At 45.5% G+C, this 15988-nt stretch overlaps 2 protein-coding genes and 1 non-coding gene across 21 annotated transcripts in view; 1 reads left to right on the top strand and 2 right to left on the bottom strand.

Annotated features, from left to right (window-relative positions):
• The window catches only part of PFKFB1 (6-phosphofructo-2-kinase/fructose-2,6-biphosphatase 1), an 86498-nt gene extending 84469 nt beyond the window's left edge, over window positions 1-2029 (top strand). For 8 of the 11 annotated variants that reach the window (XM_005673664.4, XM_021079419.2, XM_021079421.2 and 5 more), the window contains one exon: window positions 25-2029. In XM_005673664.4, coding sequence (XP_005673721.1) covers window positions 25-84 — 60 coding nt within the window. In that variant the 3' untranslated portion in view covers window positions 85-2029. 11 annotated transcript variants of the gene reach the window in all.
• On the bottom strand, window positions 1766-14447 carry TRO (trophinin). 9 transcript variants are annotated; one of them, NM_213741.3, is made up of 12 exons: window positions 11651-14447; window positions 10296-10384; window positions 8852-10006; window positions 8086-8190; window positions 7907-7970; window positions 7576-7655; window positions 6960-7051; window positions 6180-6259; window positions 6044-6086; window positions 5569-5631; window positions 4891-5005; window positions 1766-4108 (listed from the first exon to the last, which is right to left on the bottom strand). In NM_213741.3, exons 2-12 carry the CDS (start codon window positions 10338-10340, stop codon window positions 2174-2176), a joined length of 3777 nt encoding a protein of 1258 aa, NP_998906.2. In that variant the 5' UTR covers window positions 10341-10384; window positions 11651-14447; the 3' UTR covers window positions 1766-2173. The 9 variants fall into 9 exon arrangements, with proteins under 9 accessions (NP_998906.2, NP_001362324.1, XP_084862432.1 ...); NM_001375395.1 differs by having other exon boundaries at window positions 8852-9960; XM_085006306.1 differs by having other exon boundaries at window positions 1766-4328; window positions 11651-11732.
• LOC146394620 (small nucleolar RNA SNORA11) lies at window positions 5240-5368 on the bottom strand. The gene has a single exon (XR_014835923.1). It is a non-coding gene; the product is annotated as a small nucleolar RNA SNORA11 (small nucleolar RNA).
• Window positions 14448-15988: the final 1541 nt, after the last annotated feature.

The following is a 15988-nucleotide window of genomic DNA, read 5'->3' as shown; positions in this document are numbered from 1 at the left end:
TAATACTGGGTTCTCTCCTCTCAGAATGTAGACATCACCCGAGAACCTGAGGAAGCTCTGGACACAGTCCCTGCCCACTACTGAGCACTTTCTAAGACATCAAACTTCCTCTGTCCTAGCTCTCTTCCAACTTTAGGAGGTGACGTCATTGTTCTCCTACCCTGAGAATACTCTGGACTTGGCCTCACAGGAAGAGACCTGCTTCCAGTGAAGAAACTCTCATCAGCTCTGAAACAAGTCTTGACGTCTAGCTACAACCAAGGAGCTATCTAGCTCAGGAAGAAACTTTTTCTTTCTTAATTCCTATTCCCTAGTCAATAAAGACTTCTGTTACTGACTACAAAAGGAGAGAGGAGGTTGTTGTGAGGCTTTTCCCATAAGATCTTCTTAAGATATTGACCCTATGAAATGGCTCTGATTCTGTGGAGGTGTGGACTGGGTAAGAGCTTCCTGGAGAGAAGGGCTCTGGAGTAGCACCTCCAAATGTAGGGAAGGAGATAGGTCCATGTGAGTGCCTTTGGCCTTATTCCTTGGTAGGCAGTGTGGCTAAGGACATGACACTTTCCTCCTTATACTCAGAGAAGAATATGCACTTAAACCACAGTGCTCCTCTCTTCTCCAACTCTTGCTGTCATTCTGAGTGATTTTACTGTCCATATAAATTGTCCAGACAATACCCTGGTCTCCTGGTGCCCTGCTCCCTCAACCTCAGTGGTCATCTTCCCTTTAGCCATCCACTCCATGGACCTTGGTTGGCATCATCTAGACTTCTCCCCAGACTGACTTCTTTAATACAAGCATCTGACCACTGGCCCCTGTCCTTATTACTCTCTGTGTCATCCGCAGGATCCCTAGCAACATGCCTCCCAACAGTAGGCATGTATGTAGTATTTCTTGAATGAATAATATTTGTTCTTTTACTGCATCAAGAGTACAGTCCTTTGATTCCTCCACTATCTCACAACCCATCCATCCTCTCCCTTTTCATTAGTCTTCAATCCCTGTCCAGCTTGGACCCTATGTTCCAGATCTTTAGCTTCTTTCCATACAGTTGCTTTCAGCAGGTACCAGCAACCCACTGGTAAAGAGACAGACTCATACATCCCCTGCCTTTGTTCCTTTGTCCTTCCATCACAAGCACCATCAAGACCTAAACCTTGTATAATCCACATCATCTTTTTTATTGGGATCTACTAAAGGGGTTGCTGATTACTGCTTGAAGCAAATCTACACTTATCTGCTTCCACAGCCACTCTTAAATCCTGTTTAAAGTCAGGGACACCCTCTATTCTCTGGCATTCTGTTCCATCCCACTTTCTCAAGGATGGGCTAATTCAGTCAATTTCTGACTATCCCATATCTATATCCTGTCATTCCCTATTGGCTTTTGCCCCACAGTGCATGCAACGTGCTCAGGTCTCTTCTATCCCAAGAAAACCCTCCCTGTTCCCATGTCTATCTTCACTTAACCTCCCTCTCTCTACCTCCATTACTACACAAACATCTCAAAATGAATATATACTTACTCTCCAGAACCCTCTCCCTTTGTCTTCTACTCCAGGCTTTCCCCTTGTAGATCCTAGTTTAAGGTAGTATCCCTCTTGCTTGCCATGCTTTCCCCAGATCTCTATCTCACTGAAGTCACATTTGTCTTTTAGTCTAAAGCTGGAGCCCAACTTCCCCAAAGAGCCATGCTAAACTTAGCTTTTCTATGAACCCAACTGTCACTCACAACAACTATGCACATTAAAAGACAGAACAAACAGTAATTCACTGCAAATTTAATGTAACTCTGATACCAAAATATGACAGGACACAAAAAGCAAACAACAAAGCAGGACTGGCAAACGGACTTTTTCCTAGTGTATCACCCTCAGCTGATTGGTGATATCTGCTTAGACTGCTGCATGGACAAAGATTCCAAGGATGTACCCTGACTCCATTGACTGTTGCAATTTATTAGCAGTATCTATAAACATGGGAAATAAACCTGAAAACAAAACACCATACAGAAACACATTTTCGCACAGAATACACTATTTTCTCATTCTTTCTTCATTGTGCTCATCTTCCCGCCCTGCCCTCCCACCTTGGGGTTTCTTATAACATCTCCCAGCTCTTATACCCATCCCCATGGGCCTTGGCTGTGGAAATGTAATTACCTGAAACCTCACTAGCCATAGGAGAAGCTACAGGCACCAAGGCTGGTGCCTCCACCACCAAAGCCAGCAGCATTGCTTGGTCCACTGTTGAAGCCAGCATCGGTGCTCAGTCCACTGCCAAAGCCAACAATAGAACTGGGTCCACCAATAAAGCTGGTGCTGGTGCTGGGTTCACCAGTAAAGCCAGTGCTGGTGTTGGAACTACTGGCAAAGCCAATGATGGTGCTCAGTCCTCCATCAAAGCTGGTATTAGGCTCACTGCCAAAGCCATCACTGATGCTGAGGCTACTACAAAAGTTAGCCCTTGTGCCAAGTGTGCTGCCAAAACCAGCACTGGTGCCCAGTCCACCACCAAAGACATCGCTAGAGATCAGTCCACCACCAAAGCCAGTGCTGGTGCTCAGTCCACCACCAAAGCTAGAGCTGGAGCTCAGTCCACCACTAAATCCAGTACTGGTGTTTAACCCATCGCCAAAGCTGAAACCAGCACCTGTGCTGAGTCCATCACCAAAACTGGCATTGGTAGGACCACTAAAGCAGGTGTTGGTGCTAGGAGGGCCGCCAAAGCATAGGTTGGTGTTAGACAAACTGCCAAAGCAGAAGCTGGTGCTGGGGGCTCCACCAAAGCCAATGCTGGTGCTAGAAGCACTGCCAAAGTCAGTAGTGGTGTTAAGTGCCCCACTGAAGTCAGCACTGGTGCTGAACACACTGCTAAAGCCAGAGTTGGTGCTGGGTACACTGTTGAAGCCAGTGTTAATGCTGACAGCACTGCTAAAACCAGCACTGGTGTTGAGTGCACCACCAAAGCCAACACTGGTACTGAGTGCACCACCAAAGCCAACACTGGTGCTGAGTGCACCACCAAAGCTGGAACTAGTGCTGAGTGAATCACCAAAGCAGACGCTGGTGCTTAGCGTACCACTAAAGTCAGTGCTGGTGCTGGAAGAGCCACCAAAGGAGACACTGGTACTGAATACACCATCAAAACCAGTGCTGGTGCTAGGAGAACCACTGAAGCATATACTGGTACTGAGTGTGCCACCAAAGCTGGCACTGGAACTAGGAGAACCACCAAAGTAGACACTAGTGCTGAGTGTGCCACCAAAGGCAGTGCTGGTGCTAAGTGCACCACTAAAGACTGCACTGGTGCCGAGTGTACTGCCAAAGCTGGTGGTTGTAATGAGTGCATCATTGAAGCCAGCAGTGGCGCTGAGTGTCCCTCCAAAACCAGAGCTGGCTCCACCACTGAAACTGGTACTGGTGTTCAGTGGACCACTGAAACTAGGGCTAACTCCACCTGCGAAGTTGGCACTGGTACAAGGTGTGCCACCAAAGCTAATGCTGGCTTCACTGCTGAAACTAGAACTGGTGCTGGCTGCACCACCAAAGCTAATGCTGGCTCCACCACTGAAAGTAGAACAAGTGTTGGGCATGCCACCAAAGCAAATGTTGGCTGCACTGCTGAAGCTGCCGCTAGTGTAGTGTGTGCCACCAAAGCTAATGCTGGCTGTACTGCTGAAGGTGGCACTGGTGCTGCATGTGCTACCAAAACTAATGCCATCTCTGCCACCAAAGCCATCACTGGGGCTGGGTGCACCACTGAAACAAATACTAGCACCATCGCTAAAGTTAGCTCTGGTGCTAGCTCCTCTGCTGAAGTCAATGTTGGTGCTGGCATTTGCATTTTCTTGGTCTCTGGCCTCAATTTCAAATGAAAATCTGCTCCAGGCCTGAGCATCATCGCCTAACTCTTCCCTTGTTAGGCAGTCGATATCCATGTCATCCCAATTCCAGGGCCCAGCCACAGCTTCCTCTCCAATCCCCATTTGGGCTCTTGCCTCAGCCCTGGCCTCAGCCTCAGCCACAGCCACAGCTGCAGCTTGGACTTCCATCTCTACTGCCTCCCGGTACTGAGCAGCCCAATCCTTGGGGTCTTTCTTCTGTACCTGAAATGAGAATTACAATCATTATAAGGAAAATAACACTTATAATTATGTATTAAGTACCTACCATGGGCTTTGTATAAAACTAATAGCAGCATTTTAAAAAATTCTTGGTTGTTAGGGCTCTATCATGGGTCAGTCCTGAGATCCAATTTCAGTTCTGATAATGTAGGTGCGGTGTGACTTTGGACAAGTTAATCTTGCTGAGACTAAGTGTCTTCATCTGTAATGTGGGAAATGATAAGAGAGTATGTTATAGATGGAATGTTTGTGTCCCCCCAAAATTCACATGTTGAAGAACACAGCCTCGAATGTGACTATACTCGGACGTCGAGTCTTTATGGAATAAAGTTAAATGAGGTCATAGTGGTGGGGCCCTGATTCAATAAGTATTAGTGTCCTTAAAAGAAGAGGCTGTCTCCACTATGAACACAGCAAGAAGTTATTCATCTACAATCCAGGAAGAAAGGCTTCACCAGAAACTGATCCTGCTGGACCTTGATTTAGGACTTACATCCTCCAAGATTATGATAAAATAAATTTCTATTGTTTAAGCCACCCAGTCAATGGTATTTCGTTATGGCAGTCAAGGAGACTAACACAAAGTATTAATAATGAAACAATGTAAATTTTATGTCAAGCAGCATTCTGGGACATAAGTGAAGTTCCATATATTTATATATGAACTACAGACTACCCTGTACATACCCATCCCTGTATACTGCCTGCCCCAGCCAGGGGCATCCTGTACCCTTAATATGCCAGGTCAGAACAGCTCCTATTACCTTGCATGCAAACTTGAGAACTTTCATCTTGCTAGTCTCATGGTAGGAGCGCAAGCCCCAGAAGAACTCATATTCAGGTGGTCTGCTGTTGGGGACCCTCTTGTATTCCAAGTACCTTGGAGAAAGGAAATGAAACTTGCTTCTAACCAAGGAAACCTGTTCCCTAACCACTTGGCACCAGCTGTCAACCTCCTCCAAACAAATATCAATCTCAGCTCCTGGAGAAGGTTTTCTGAAACCCTCCTTTCCTATGCTCATTCCCAAACACAGTTCATGGTCTTGACCTCCAATATTGAGCCATCTGCCACTGGCCCTGTGCAAAGAAGTCACTTGGTGTTGCAGGGGAGGTATGTATAGGGCATGGTGTCACAGGAAGGCCAAAGTATCTTGCCACCTGTGAGGAGTAAACCCAAGTTTCTATTGGGTGTGTTGTAAACAGAGGAGCCATTCTTTGGGCATTCTGCTCTGAGCACACCCCATAGCAAGGGCGCTGTATTTGTTCTGGCCCCTCACTGGAAGGATCCACCAGGGGAACTGTGGACAAGACTAAGTTCTTGGGAATAGGATGTCCATAACTCTAAACCTAGTATAAGAAAAGGACTGATTGAGCACTTTCTGGACCAGACCAGCACACCCAGAACACTTCAGGGCCTGAGAAAGCCCCAAAACACCACTTACTTCTGCTTCACAAACTCGTCTGTGATGAGCTTCCTCACTTCCCCAAAGAGCGAGTGCCTCACCCTGACAATGGGAAAAAATAACTCATGAACCAAGATTAGAACTTCTCATATGGGAGCAGAGGCATTTCCCAACATAGAAAAGACCTCTCTAGCACATGAGCCCTGCTCAGTGAGAAAAGTAATGAACATATGGTCACTAGAAGCAGGCAGGTGAGGCCAGATGGTTCTTTGTCAGGAATGCCCTGAAGGTCTATCTTATATATCAGCTTAGAACAGAAAGAGGACACAGGAGAAAGAGGAAGCAGAGAGTCCAGGACTATTTCCCCACCCACCCAGGTCAGAACCCTGGACCCTCTACACAGTCCAGCACCCCCGTCCACTCCACCAGATCACCAGGCTGATGCAATCCTGGGACCATCCTCTCTTGCCAAAGGACAACATGAACAGCAAGTGCTGACAGAGCCCATTCATACCCAGGGTGCAGCCCCAACTTGCGCAGCACCTCCCAGATGATAGCTGCAAGGGGAGGGAAAAGGAAACAGGGATAGAAAATGAACATGTTGCATTTCAACCATGACCCCCCCACCAGCTGTCAGCCCAGCCACTCACCCTCATTGGCCTTGTTGCCATTCATAAAAATGACACTCAGAATCACCATAAGAAGACCTAGTTTGGGTGTGTCCTTGGTCCTAGAGGAATAATGGGACAGAGAGAAGGTTTATGTCCAGCAGCCATCTGCAAAAAAAAAAAAAACATACCAGCTCACTAGGCTAGCTTGTCCCAGATTCTTCAGATATGGGATAATTCTGCCCAGTCTATGCTTCAAGTTCTATGTGACCCTGGGCAAGGCACTTAAACTCTTGAGCATAGTATTCTATTCATAAAATGGAAAAATTACATCCTCCTTTCCTGGAGTTGCTGAGAGGATAGAAGAATGCCTGTCAACCTGGTACAACCCGGGCACCCAGGCAATGCGAACCCTTTCTTTCTCTCGCAGACCTCTCAGCCCCTGAGAGAATCCTAGGCACAGCTCCACTGATGCTCCTGCTCTTCAAGCATCATGATCCACCCATACCAGGAATCCCTCCTTTGAGAACCACTCTACCAAGGCCAAGAAGAAGAGATAAGCAAAACAGGTCTGCTTTCCAGGGAAGCTTCTGGAGAAACACAAAACCTGACAATAGGAATGCCCTCTCCCAGGCTTCTACACCCTCTAGTCAGTCCCAATCAGGTACCACTATTGTGTGCAAGGCTCTAACTACATGTAAGAGCTGGAACAGGGGTCTTCAGGCTCTGTCTTTCCTGATTCCCTAAGGGGTGTGGGGAGAGGACAAGGATGGCATAGTACCATGGAAACCTCCGTCCCACCCTATCCCTTCCCCAGCTTACGTTCCTAGTATGCCTGCAGAGGATTCCTGAATGCTGATGAGAATATACAAGCTACTTTGCTTATCAATTTCCTTCAGATTGACTCGAAACATCTGCCAAGTAAAAGAATATCCTATGAGATCACAAATTTCAGCCTAGACATCAATGAACTTGCTGAGCATCTTGCAGTTCCCTGTTTACCTAAGGTTTCATGAGTGTGTGTGTGTGTGTGAGAAATCTGAAAGATAATGTACATGAAACAATGACTAAGTGGCCAGCACACAGCAAACAGTTAACAAATCTACTATTGTTATCAAAATCACCTTTGTGATTAGTGGGACTCTAGGGAGACAAAATGGGAAGGGAGAGGTGAGCATCTGAAATACACTACAGAATGTGTCCAGCAGTAGGAATAAGCCAGGACTAAGTTGGGTGGCTTGGGTCCTAGCTATGATTTTACTGACTTGCTGTGTGACCCCAGGCTAGTCTATGCCCCTCCCTAGGCCACAGTCTGCTCATCTTCACAGCGATGAGGCTGGATTTGCAAGTCTCTGTGGTCCTCCCCAAAGGGATATGTACACCTTCATTCCATTCAAGACTTTCCCATTGTGCCCATCCCCCAGAACTGCCGCTTCACCTTCTCCAGAGCATAGCTTGCTCGTTCAATGATCTCTGGGAAATATTCATCATATTCTTGGATGACATCCTTCAGCATGTCTGCAGGAAAGCAGAGGTGGGAGCAGCTGGGCTGAGCAAAGGCCAAAGTTGCAGCCCTTTTGCCAGCCCTGTAGGGTCAGTGCAATCTGAGTCCCAAACACTGTTAATGGGAGACGCCAGTCATGACAGAAGAGGGCAGAGGAGGATATATGAGAGAATGAAGAGGCCATTAAAGTAAATGGTTACACCCAGGCATGGAGGAGAGGGGAGAGGAGAGAAGAGCACAGGGAGGAGGGTTAGTATGACTCTACCTGAGCGCTTGATGGGGATCTTTGTCTGGTCTTTAACCAACAGGTATTTCACCAACTTATTTGCCTGGGAGAAGAGGAATACATGGGGAAATCTCAGTATGTTTTCAGAAAACTTGGAAGGATGACAGAGAAGAGGACAGGTGAAGAAGAGAAAAGACTGGGCAACATTGGATTCTTACCCTTTCTTGCAAAATGGCCACATCTCGGGATAGCGGAGGCCTCCGGCCCCATTGGATCCGCCTATAAATACCACCACCTCTCTCATCCCCATTCAGATACTTGTACTGCATCATCAGAAAGAAGGAAGGTCCAGAGTCACCAGGTGAAAGTGATGGCTTTGTTCTCCTCACCCTGCCTGTTCCTAAGTCTCCCAAACCCTCCCTATAGTTGGTCCTGACCTTACTGTTGGCCTCACTGAGTCCCAGACTTGTCTTTCACTGTCTTCTAGGCAGGAGTTTTATTTCCCTGACAAGAGAGGAGAAACCAAGGGCAAGGGCCAGTTCTCCTCTTCTTTTGGCCACCAGTGGCTGTATTAGCTGTATACTTTCAACAAGTCACCTCACCTGTCTGGGACTCAGTTTTCTTTTCTGTAAAACTGGGACCTATGATTCCTAGCTGGTAAGGGTTACTTTAAAACACAAAGATATAATCTGTGTGACTATACCCAACACAAAGCCTGACACATGGTCACTACTACATAAATACAAGTTGAATTATACCCAGGTTGTAGCTAAGTGTATGAATATCTTATTTCCCCAACAATGTGTGAACTGCCAAGAGGCACAAGCTATATCACATTCTTCTCAGCATCTCCCACAGCTTATATGAACACAAAGATTGGTTCAGAGTAAAAAGGCTCAGTAAACTTTTATATAACAAGTGAACAAACTGGGAGGATAGGAATGGAAAAGAAATAGTTAAGGATGGTGATGTCAGAAATCTCACCTTTTGTTTCCTCTTTCCCTGGGTCCTGGTTGTGGGCTCCAGACTCAACTGAGCCAGGTAGTCATCTGCCAGGGCCTGGACAGCAGCAGCAACCTGAGTCTCAAGGGCACTTACGTTGGTCTGAGAGGTAGCCATCTTGGCCCGGGCCCCTTGCTCAATTTGATTCTGGCTTTCAGTTGTCCAGGCCTTAGTGGCAACCTTCTGAGCCCTGAACCCTCTCTTGACCCTGAGGGTTGCTGCTAGGGCTTGGTTTGTGACCATTTGAGTGGCAGGTGGGGCATCAGAGATCTCACAAACAGAATTTGGGCCCTTATTGGCAGCCTTCTTGCCCTTGGATTTTTTTGGCCAAATAGCTGCTGTTGAGGCCTCAATCTGCCTGGTAGCTGTCTCAGTGGCATCTGGGGACTCTAGGAGCTCAGGATCAGTATTTGTGCCCTTAATAGTTGCCTTCTTAGCTTTGGAGGCATTTTTAGTTTGGGTGGAGGTAATTTGGCCTTGGATGGTAGCTGTGTAAGCGGTGGATGGAGCCAGTGAGATCTCAGCGGCACTAGCTACGCCCTTATTGTCAGCCTTCTTTGCCTTGTAAGCTTTCTTAGGCCTGGTGGAGGCTAACAAGGCCTGTGAATTGGCTGACTCACTGGCAACTGGAGCCTGGATAGCCTGTGGGATGACTGGTAGGTTTAGGGCCTGCAAGGATGACTTGATCTGTATAGTGACACTCTCACTGCCAGCTGGAAACTGGGAACCTTGAACTGCCTTAGCAGTAATTCTCTTTGTCTTGCTGGCTTTCTTAGGCTGAGTGGTGGATGAAGAAGCCTGAGTATTGGATGCCTCAATGGTAGCTGAAGCCTGGTTGATCTGGGGGATGACTGGTAGGTTTAAAGCATGAAAAGTTATTTTAGGCTTGTTGGTGGTAATCACATTGGCAGATGGAACTGGAGGGGCAGCAGGGATGGTCTTAGTGATAGCCTTAATAGGGGCCTTCTTGGTCTTGCTTTTCTTAGGTCGGTTGGCAACTGGTGGGTCCATGGCCAGGGGGTCCTTTGTTGCAGCCAAGAGGGTATGCATCAGCAAGACACTGTCTTCTTCTGTGGTCTCAGCCTGTATATCTGGAGGGAAGTGAAGCCCCAGGCTCCCAGGGGGAGGCAGAGGGCCCTACACACTTAGGATTATGATGTGCTGAGCCATCTGGCCTCCCTACATTCCACCCTTTCTACAAAGCCTCCCCCTCCTCTGAAGGGTAGATTGACTGAAGGGGAAGGTGAAGGAAGAGGAAGGGAACAGGAAACATTCAGGCAGGTTTTCCTCACCTCCTCCTCCACCATGCAGGAGAGGACTGAAACAGGTTAGACAGGGAATTATGCAACTACACAGTGGTAGGAGGCTTAGCAGCAATAACTCAGGACGGGGCAAATGGCCTGAAGAGAATGCAGAGAGGCCTCACCTGGAACAGGGGCATCTTACAATCGGAGTCATTTCTCCTATCCATTTTTCTGGAAGGTTGAAAAACAGCTGAGCCTGATGGGAAGGGGCCTAAGTTAGGAAAGAATGAGAGGGAGGTAGAGATTCATCAGGCCTCCTGCCTACCCTGAAAGGAGGGGGTTCTCATCAATTCAGGGGCCCCAAACCCTTCAACTTCTGGATTCTTATATCTAGAAACCCAGACCAAATCCTTCCAAATCCTAGCTGCTTTTGCCCTCAGGAAACCAAATGTCAGTTTTAGGACCCCTCCCCTTTACCCTGCACACGCCTCCTGCCACAACTTGATAGTGCGCATGCTCATCAACCCGAGGTGCGGGGGAGAAGCGCAAGAACTCAGCACGCATGTGCTTTGATGGACTGGACAGTCTGACTGCCTCAATTCCACATAAGCCCTCTGCTCCTCAGAGCAGCAGAATATCTCAACGTCGCCCCTGACCCACTCTTTCTAACGGCATCTCATCTCATTCCAACCCTTCCCCCAACACAGGCCTCCTCCCTCCGCTCTGCAGTACCTCTTCGCACCGCCCCTTGCCCAACACCACCCACCTCTCCTCTGCGGTACAGCCAGGCACCGCCCCGCCCCTTTACGAAACACCTCCTCCCTCCGTTCTGCAGTACTTCTCCGCACCTCCTCCCTCCGCTCTGCAGTAAGTCCCTACCCTGCCCCTTCCCCAATACCGCGTCCCTACTTCCACGTCTGCAAGTGACCGTTTTTTACTACAACAAGGATACCCCACCCACAAATACGATGGTTTGAGGCTTTTGTGTAATCCTTGTTCCCGAAACCTACCAGGTTCTGTCCCTTTTAAGACAGGAAACAAGCCGGTCCTAAACCTTTTTCTCCCCTCTGAGCCGTGTCACTTTAGTTATTCAAAAGCAATTCTGTCACTTCCTTTTTCTAGGGCCAAATCTCTATTTTCTGTGGCTCAAACCGGGTCCTGCGACCTTTCTCCAGTTAACAGAGCCTTCCATCCCCTATCCCTGTGCCAAACTGGACTCTGGTATTTTCTACAGCCTGAAGGAGTTTACCATTTCTCCTTTCTCTATTTCCAACTGGGTCTGCATCCTTCCTTTATACAGCCCCAAGAAAATCCAGATCTCTCCTTTCCGTTGCCCAAAGGGGATTGTGCCCCCTCCTTTCTCCCCAATGCAAACCAAGTCCAGGAACCTCTAAGTCCAACTACTTTGATTCGGTTAGCTCCTGAACCCACAGCAGATTTTCTTCAAACCTTAGGGGCATGTGGTGTCTAGCACGGTCGAAGCCCCAGCCCAGAGGCCCCCATAATATCTTAAGTAAAGCAAGGCTCCTTAGCTCACCTCTCCAGTCCAGAAGGCGTCTGCTCTCTCTGAGCCTCTCCTTAGGTCTGAGCCTGTCTGCTCCCCCTCCCCAGCCGGAAGTGATCCTGCCTCTTTCCGCCTCCAGAGGGTCTCCTTCCCTCCCTGTCAGCCTCCTCCCTACTTCCACTTTTCTTTTCCTTTCACACCAATGTGATCTCTTTTCTGCTTACTCTCTCTTATTCAGCAACCACTCTCTTCTCCTCTCCACTTGATTTCTCTATCGCTCATCCTGTATCCCCATTCCTACTTGATTCCTGGGTCCCCCCAGGAAGACAGTGCTTCTCTGAATTTTCACACCAATGCTTTCTACAGCCCCCTCTGTGCCAACACTAATTACACAGTGTGTTGTAGCAGTGTGCGTGTCTGGATTTCTCACCCAGAAAATGCTCTGGGGTAGGGGACTAGATCATATTCATTTCTATTGGTCAAGTAAGACCAGACTAAGATGTTTAGAGGCTCTAAGCACTAAAAGTTAGGGTGCCCCCACATCGTATGTAATTCAGAATAAAAACAGCAAATGTAAGAAAGTCTACCTAAAGTTTTTTAATGTATCCCCTGATGACAATATTGATGCTTTTAACTTAGCTGAAAATTTTTACTGGGACTGTGTTCCCCTTTACTGGTATGCTAAGCAAGCACTTAGCCTCTCTCCCTTGTGGAATGGAGCACTGGTCGCCAGTGTAGAAAACAGTTCTTCCTGGGCATTCGTTTAATCATTCAGTTACTAATTATTTGTTGAGCACACTGTTGCACCAAAGCTCTTGTTGGATGTTGGGCAAACAAAGGCAAGTAAGATAGGATCCCTGCCCTCAAAGGACTCACATCTGTTCTCAAGTTCTAAAGCACTCATGTAGGGGGAATTAGTATTATCATCATTGGACAGCCAATGAAATTAATGTCCAAGATGTGAAGTGTCTTGTCTAAAGGCACATGGTCCCTAGTGACAGAACTAGGATACAAACCCATATCCCATTGCTTCCAAAGCCTGACACTCACTGTGCCAAGCCTGCTACTTGGCGCTACTGATTGGGAAGAGGGAAGAATCCCACGTTGGCCCCGTGGTTCTCCTTTCCTCCATTCTCTTTCATTTCTCTTGATCATCCCAACACCCTGTCTATCTGCTTCCTTCCCTCTCTCTCACCAAGTCTTCTCCTCTCCTCCTCCCATTTCTTCTTTTCCTTCATGGACTTTCTCTTTCTCTTATTCACTGGGGAAGAGTTTCCCAATGATTTTCCATGTACAGAAACCCATACTAGGCATTGGAGATGCAAAAATGGATGAGAGCCACACTCTATCCTTGAAGCTTTCTCCACCTGGTTGGGATGCATAAGAATAGGACATGGCACCAAAGGATCCCAGAGCAGGGTGCTGAGGGGCTCACAGAAGAAATCACCAACTGGAAGGCAGTGAAGGTTTCCAGATAGGGTATGCATGAGCTGAGTGGGTCCTGTAGGAGGAGTAGGACATTGACAGAAAAGAAGGGGAGAAGGAATAGTTCTTGTGGGACTGCAGGCTCTGAGGAGCCTCTGCTGAGTGTAGGGCCACACTGGAGGTAGGAGATGGGTCTCTGCTCTAATACACCTGCTGCCTATCTGCTCTACTCCAGTCTATTCTTGCAGAGACCCTCAGAGTCAGGTTTCAAACACAAAGCTGACCGTATCTATAGCCGCCAAGGGTTCTTGTGGCCTACAGGTTTAAACCTAGCTCCTTAGCCTGCCATTCAAGGTCCTGCATGATTTCCCCCCTCACAGACCTCAGTCACAGTGGATGACTCACCATCCTCCAAACAGGTTTTGCCTTCTGCCAGTGTCATACCTTTGGTCAAACTGTTCCTCTACCTGGGTTGTCTCTGTTCCCATCTCCCACACTCCATGCCTTCCTAAAAAGACTGGTACAAATGCTGCCTTCTCCAAGACACCATTGGAGATCGCCCTGAGTTTAACTGGTCTTTCCTTCCCCCTGACTCATTTGCATGAGTCTGTCAGAGCACTTAACAAAGTGGGTGGGAGCTCTCTGTGTACTGATTTACTCACTGTCACTGCTGCATTTTGAGCTTCTTTGAGACCCCATCATGTAGATCTGGCTCATCTCTGAGACCCCAGAACTCATGTCCTCATTCACAGAGTAGGCTTTAGAATGAAATATTATATTACCTCTTCTTCACTTACTCTTCTACTATTTTCCCTCCATTTCTTTTTTTCTCCCATCGCCATTTTTTGTTTTTACATTAAGCCACTCCTAATCCATTGCTAACTCTGAACTTTCATAATACATTATACAACACCCTCCTTTTTAAGTCAGTTTGGAGTTAGATTTTCTGTTCTTTGCAGCTAAAACCATACCTTTACAGAAACTGGTACTGAATTGTTATGGGTGGAAACTGTAGCAGAGGATACAAGTTAGAAAATTATAGAGTATGAATATATGTTGACTACATTTATGTATCCCCCCAAAAATTTCTACTAAAAAATAAATAGGCTGAATTTGAGACTGGCCTGAATGGAAACCAATAAAGGATTAATTAGGGAAATGAAAATTACCATAAAATAAGATACCACTTTATTAAATTAATAAGAGCTAAACAAAATTTAAAAAGTTTAAAAATGGAATACTGATAATACTGATTGTCGGGTAGGGTATCAGAATATAAGCAGTCCTTTATAGCTGGTTTACAGTGTTCTGTCAATTTTCTACTGTACAGCATGGTGACCCAGTTACACACACATGTATACTTTCTTTTTTTCTCACATGATCATGCTCCATCATAAGTGACCAGAAAATCGTAAAAAAAGAAAGAAAAAAAGGAAACAACCCCGATGTCCATCGACAGATACAATATATGGTACATGTATATAATAAAGTATTATTTGGCAATAAAAAAAGAATATAAACAATCCCCCATTCAATATTTGTGGAGGTATACATTTATCTAATAATAATGTATTAATATCTATTATATATCTATTATATAATATCTATTAATAATTTATCTATTGAAATTAAAGATAAGTATAACCTATAACCCTATATTCCACTATCAGGTAGTATCCAAGAGAAATATGTTTTTAATGATCCATGAAAATGAATGTTTACTGCAGCATTGTTTGTAATAGAACAGAAGTGGAAGGCTACCTAAAATTTAAATACAAAGAAATAGGCAATTTTGATAAGTAAATTGTGTCATAGTCATTCAGTATGACACTATGCAACAGTTTAAAAATATGTAGCAAATATGATATCACTTATAACTGGAATCTAATATCCAGCACAAATGAACATCTCCACAGAAAAGAAAATCATGGACTTGGAAAATAGACTTGTGGCTGCCTGATGGGAGAGGGAGGGAGTGGGAGGGATCTGGAGCTTGGGCTTATCAGACACAACTTAGAATATATTTACAAGGAGCTCCTGCTGAGCAGCATTGAGAACTATGTCTAGATATTCATATTGCAACAGAACAAAGGATGGGGGAAAAATGTATACATGTAAGGATAACTTGATCCTCTTGCTGTACAGTGGGAAAAAAATAAATTAAAAAGTATGTGTCAAAATGGATATTTACTTACTGACATGTTCAGTATCATACCATTTATATGAATTTTAAAAAACTGTGAAACTACGCTGTATATTTGTATGGATGCATACATATACTGTAATAGTATAAAAATATAAACAAGGAGAGAAGGGGAAATGGGATTTGGAAAGATGTGCACAGATACCTTCAATTATCAAAAACATTTTATGTATTTAAAAAAAATTATAAATCAAGCAGGGCTTGGTAGGCATTGAGCTACCAGTCAGGGATCTTTCTCATTAGTTGGTGTCTATGCCATATAGGTTGTTAAATATTTTGAATATCATCTCTGGAAACAATTGTATAAAATGTATAATTTTGTACATTAATGTACAAAATTGTTGCTTGAATTTTAGCTGATCAATTTATAGGTAAAATCAGGAGACACTGAAATTTTTATAGTGCTAAATCATCCTGTTCATAAATCTGATATGTCTGTCCATGTATTCAGGTTACCTTTTATGGAGAATTATCAACATAATTTTAAATAAAAAGTAAGAAATTGAATGAGATTTAAAATACCCTGCTCTTGGGAGACCCAATTCTGAAGTGGAATGTAAACTTCCCTCCTACAAACCACATCCCCCATTAATTACACCTATAAACACTGGACAAATTTTAAAAAATCCTACTTGAGGACTCAGAGAAGTAATCAAAAAGGAGGTAAATGGTGAAAAAGACTTAAACATAGGAAAGGGGGTAAGTTATCCAGGTTTGTTTTTTTCTTTCTCAGTCTTGCAAAG

This window comes from Sus scrofa, chromosome X (assembly GCF_054392235.1).
Source record: "Sus scrofa isolate SSC_HxYL_T2T_F1_AM1 chromosome X, Sscrofa_HxYL_maternal_Yorkshire_Landrace_v2.0, whole genome shotgun sequence".
Classification (NCBI taxonomy): Eukaryota; Metazoa; Chordata; class Mammalia; order Artiodactyla; family Suidae; genus Sus; species Sus scrofa.
The sequence above is the reverse complement of the archived record's forward strand: the minus strand, read 5'-3'. Positions and strand labels throughout refer to the sequence as shown.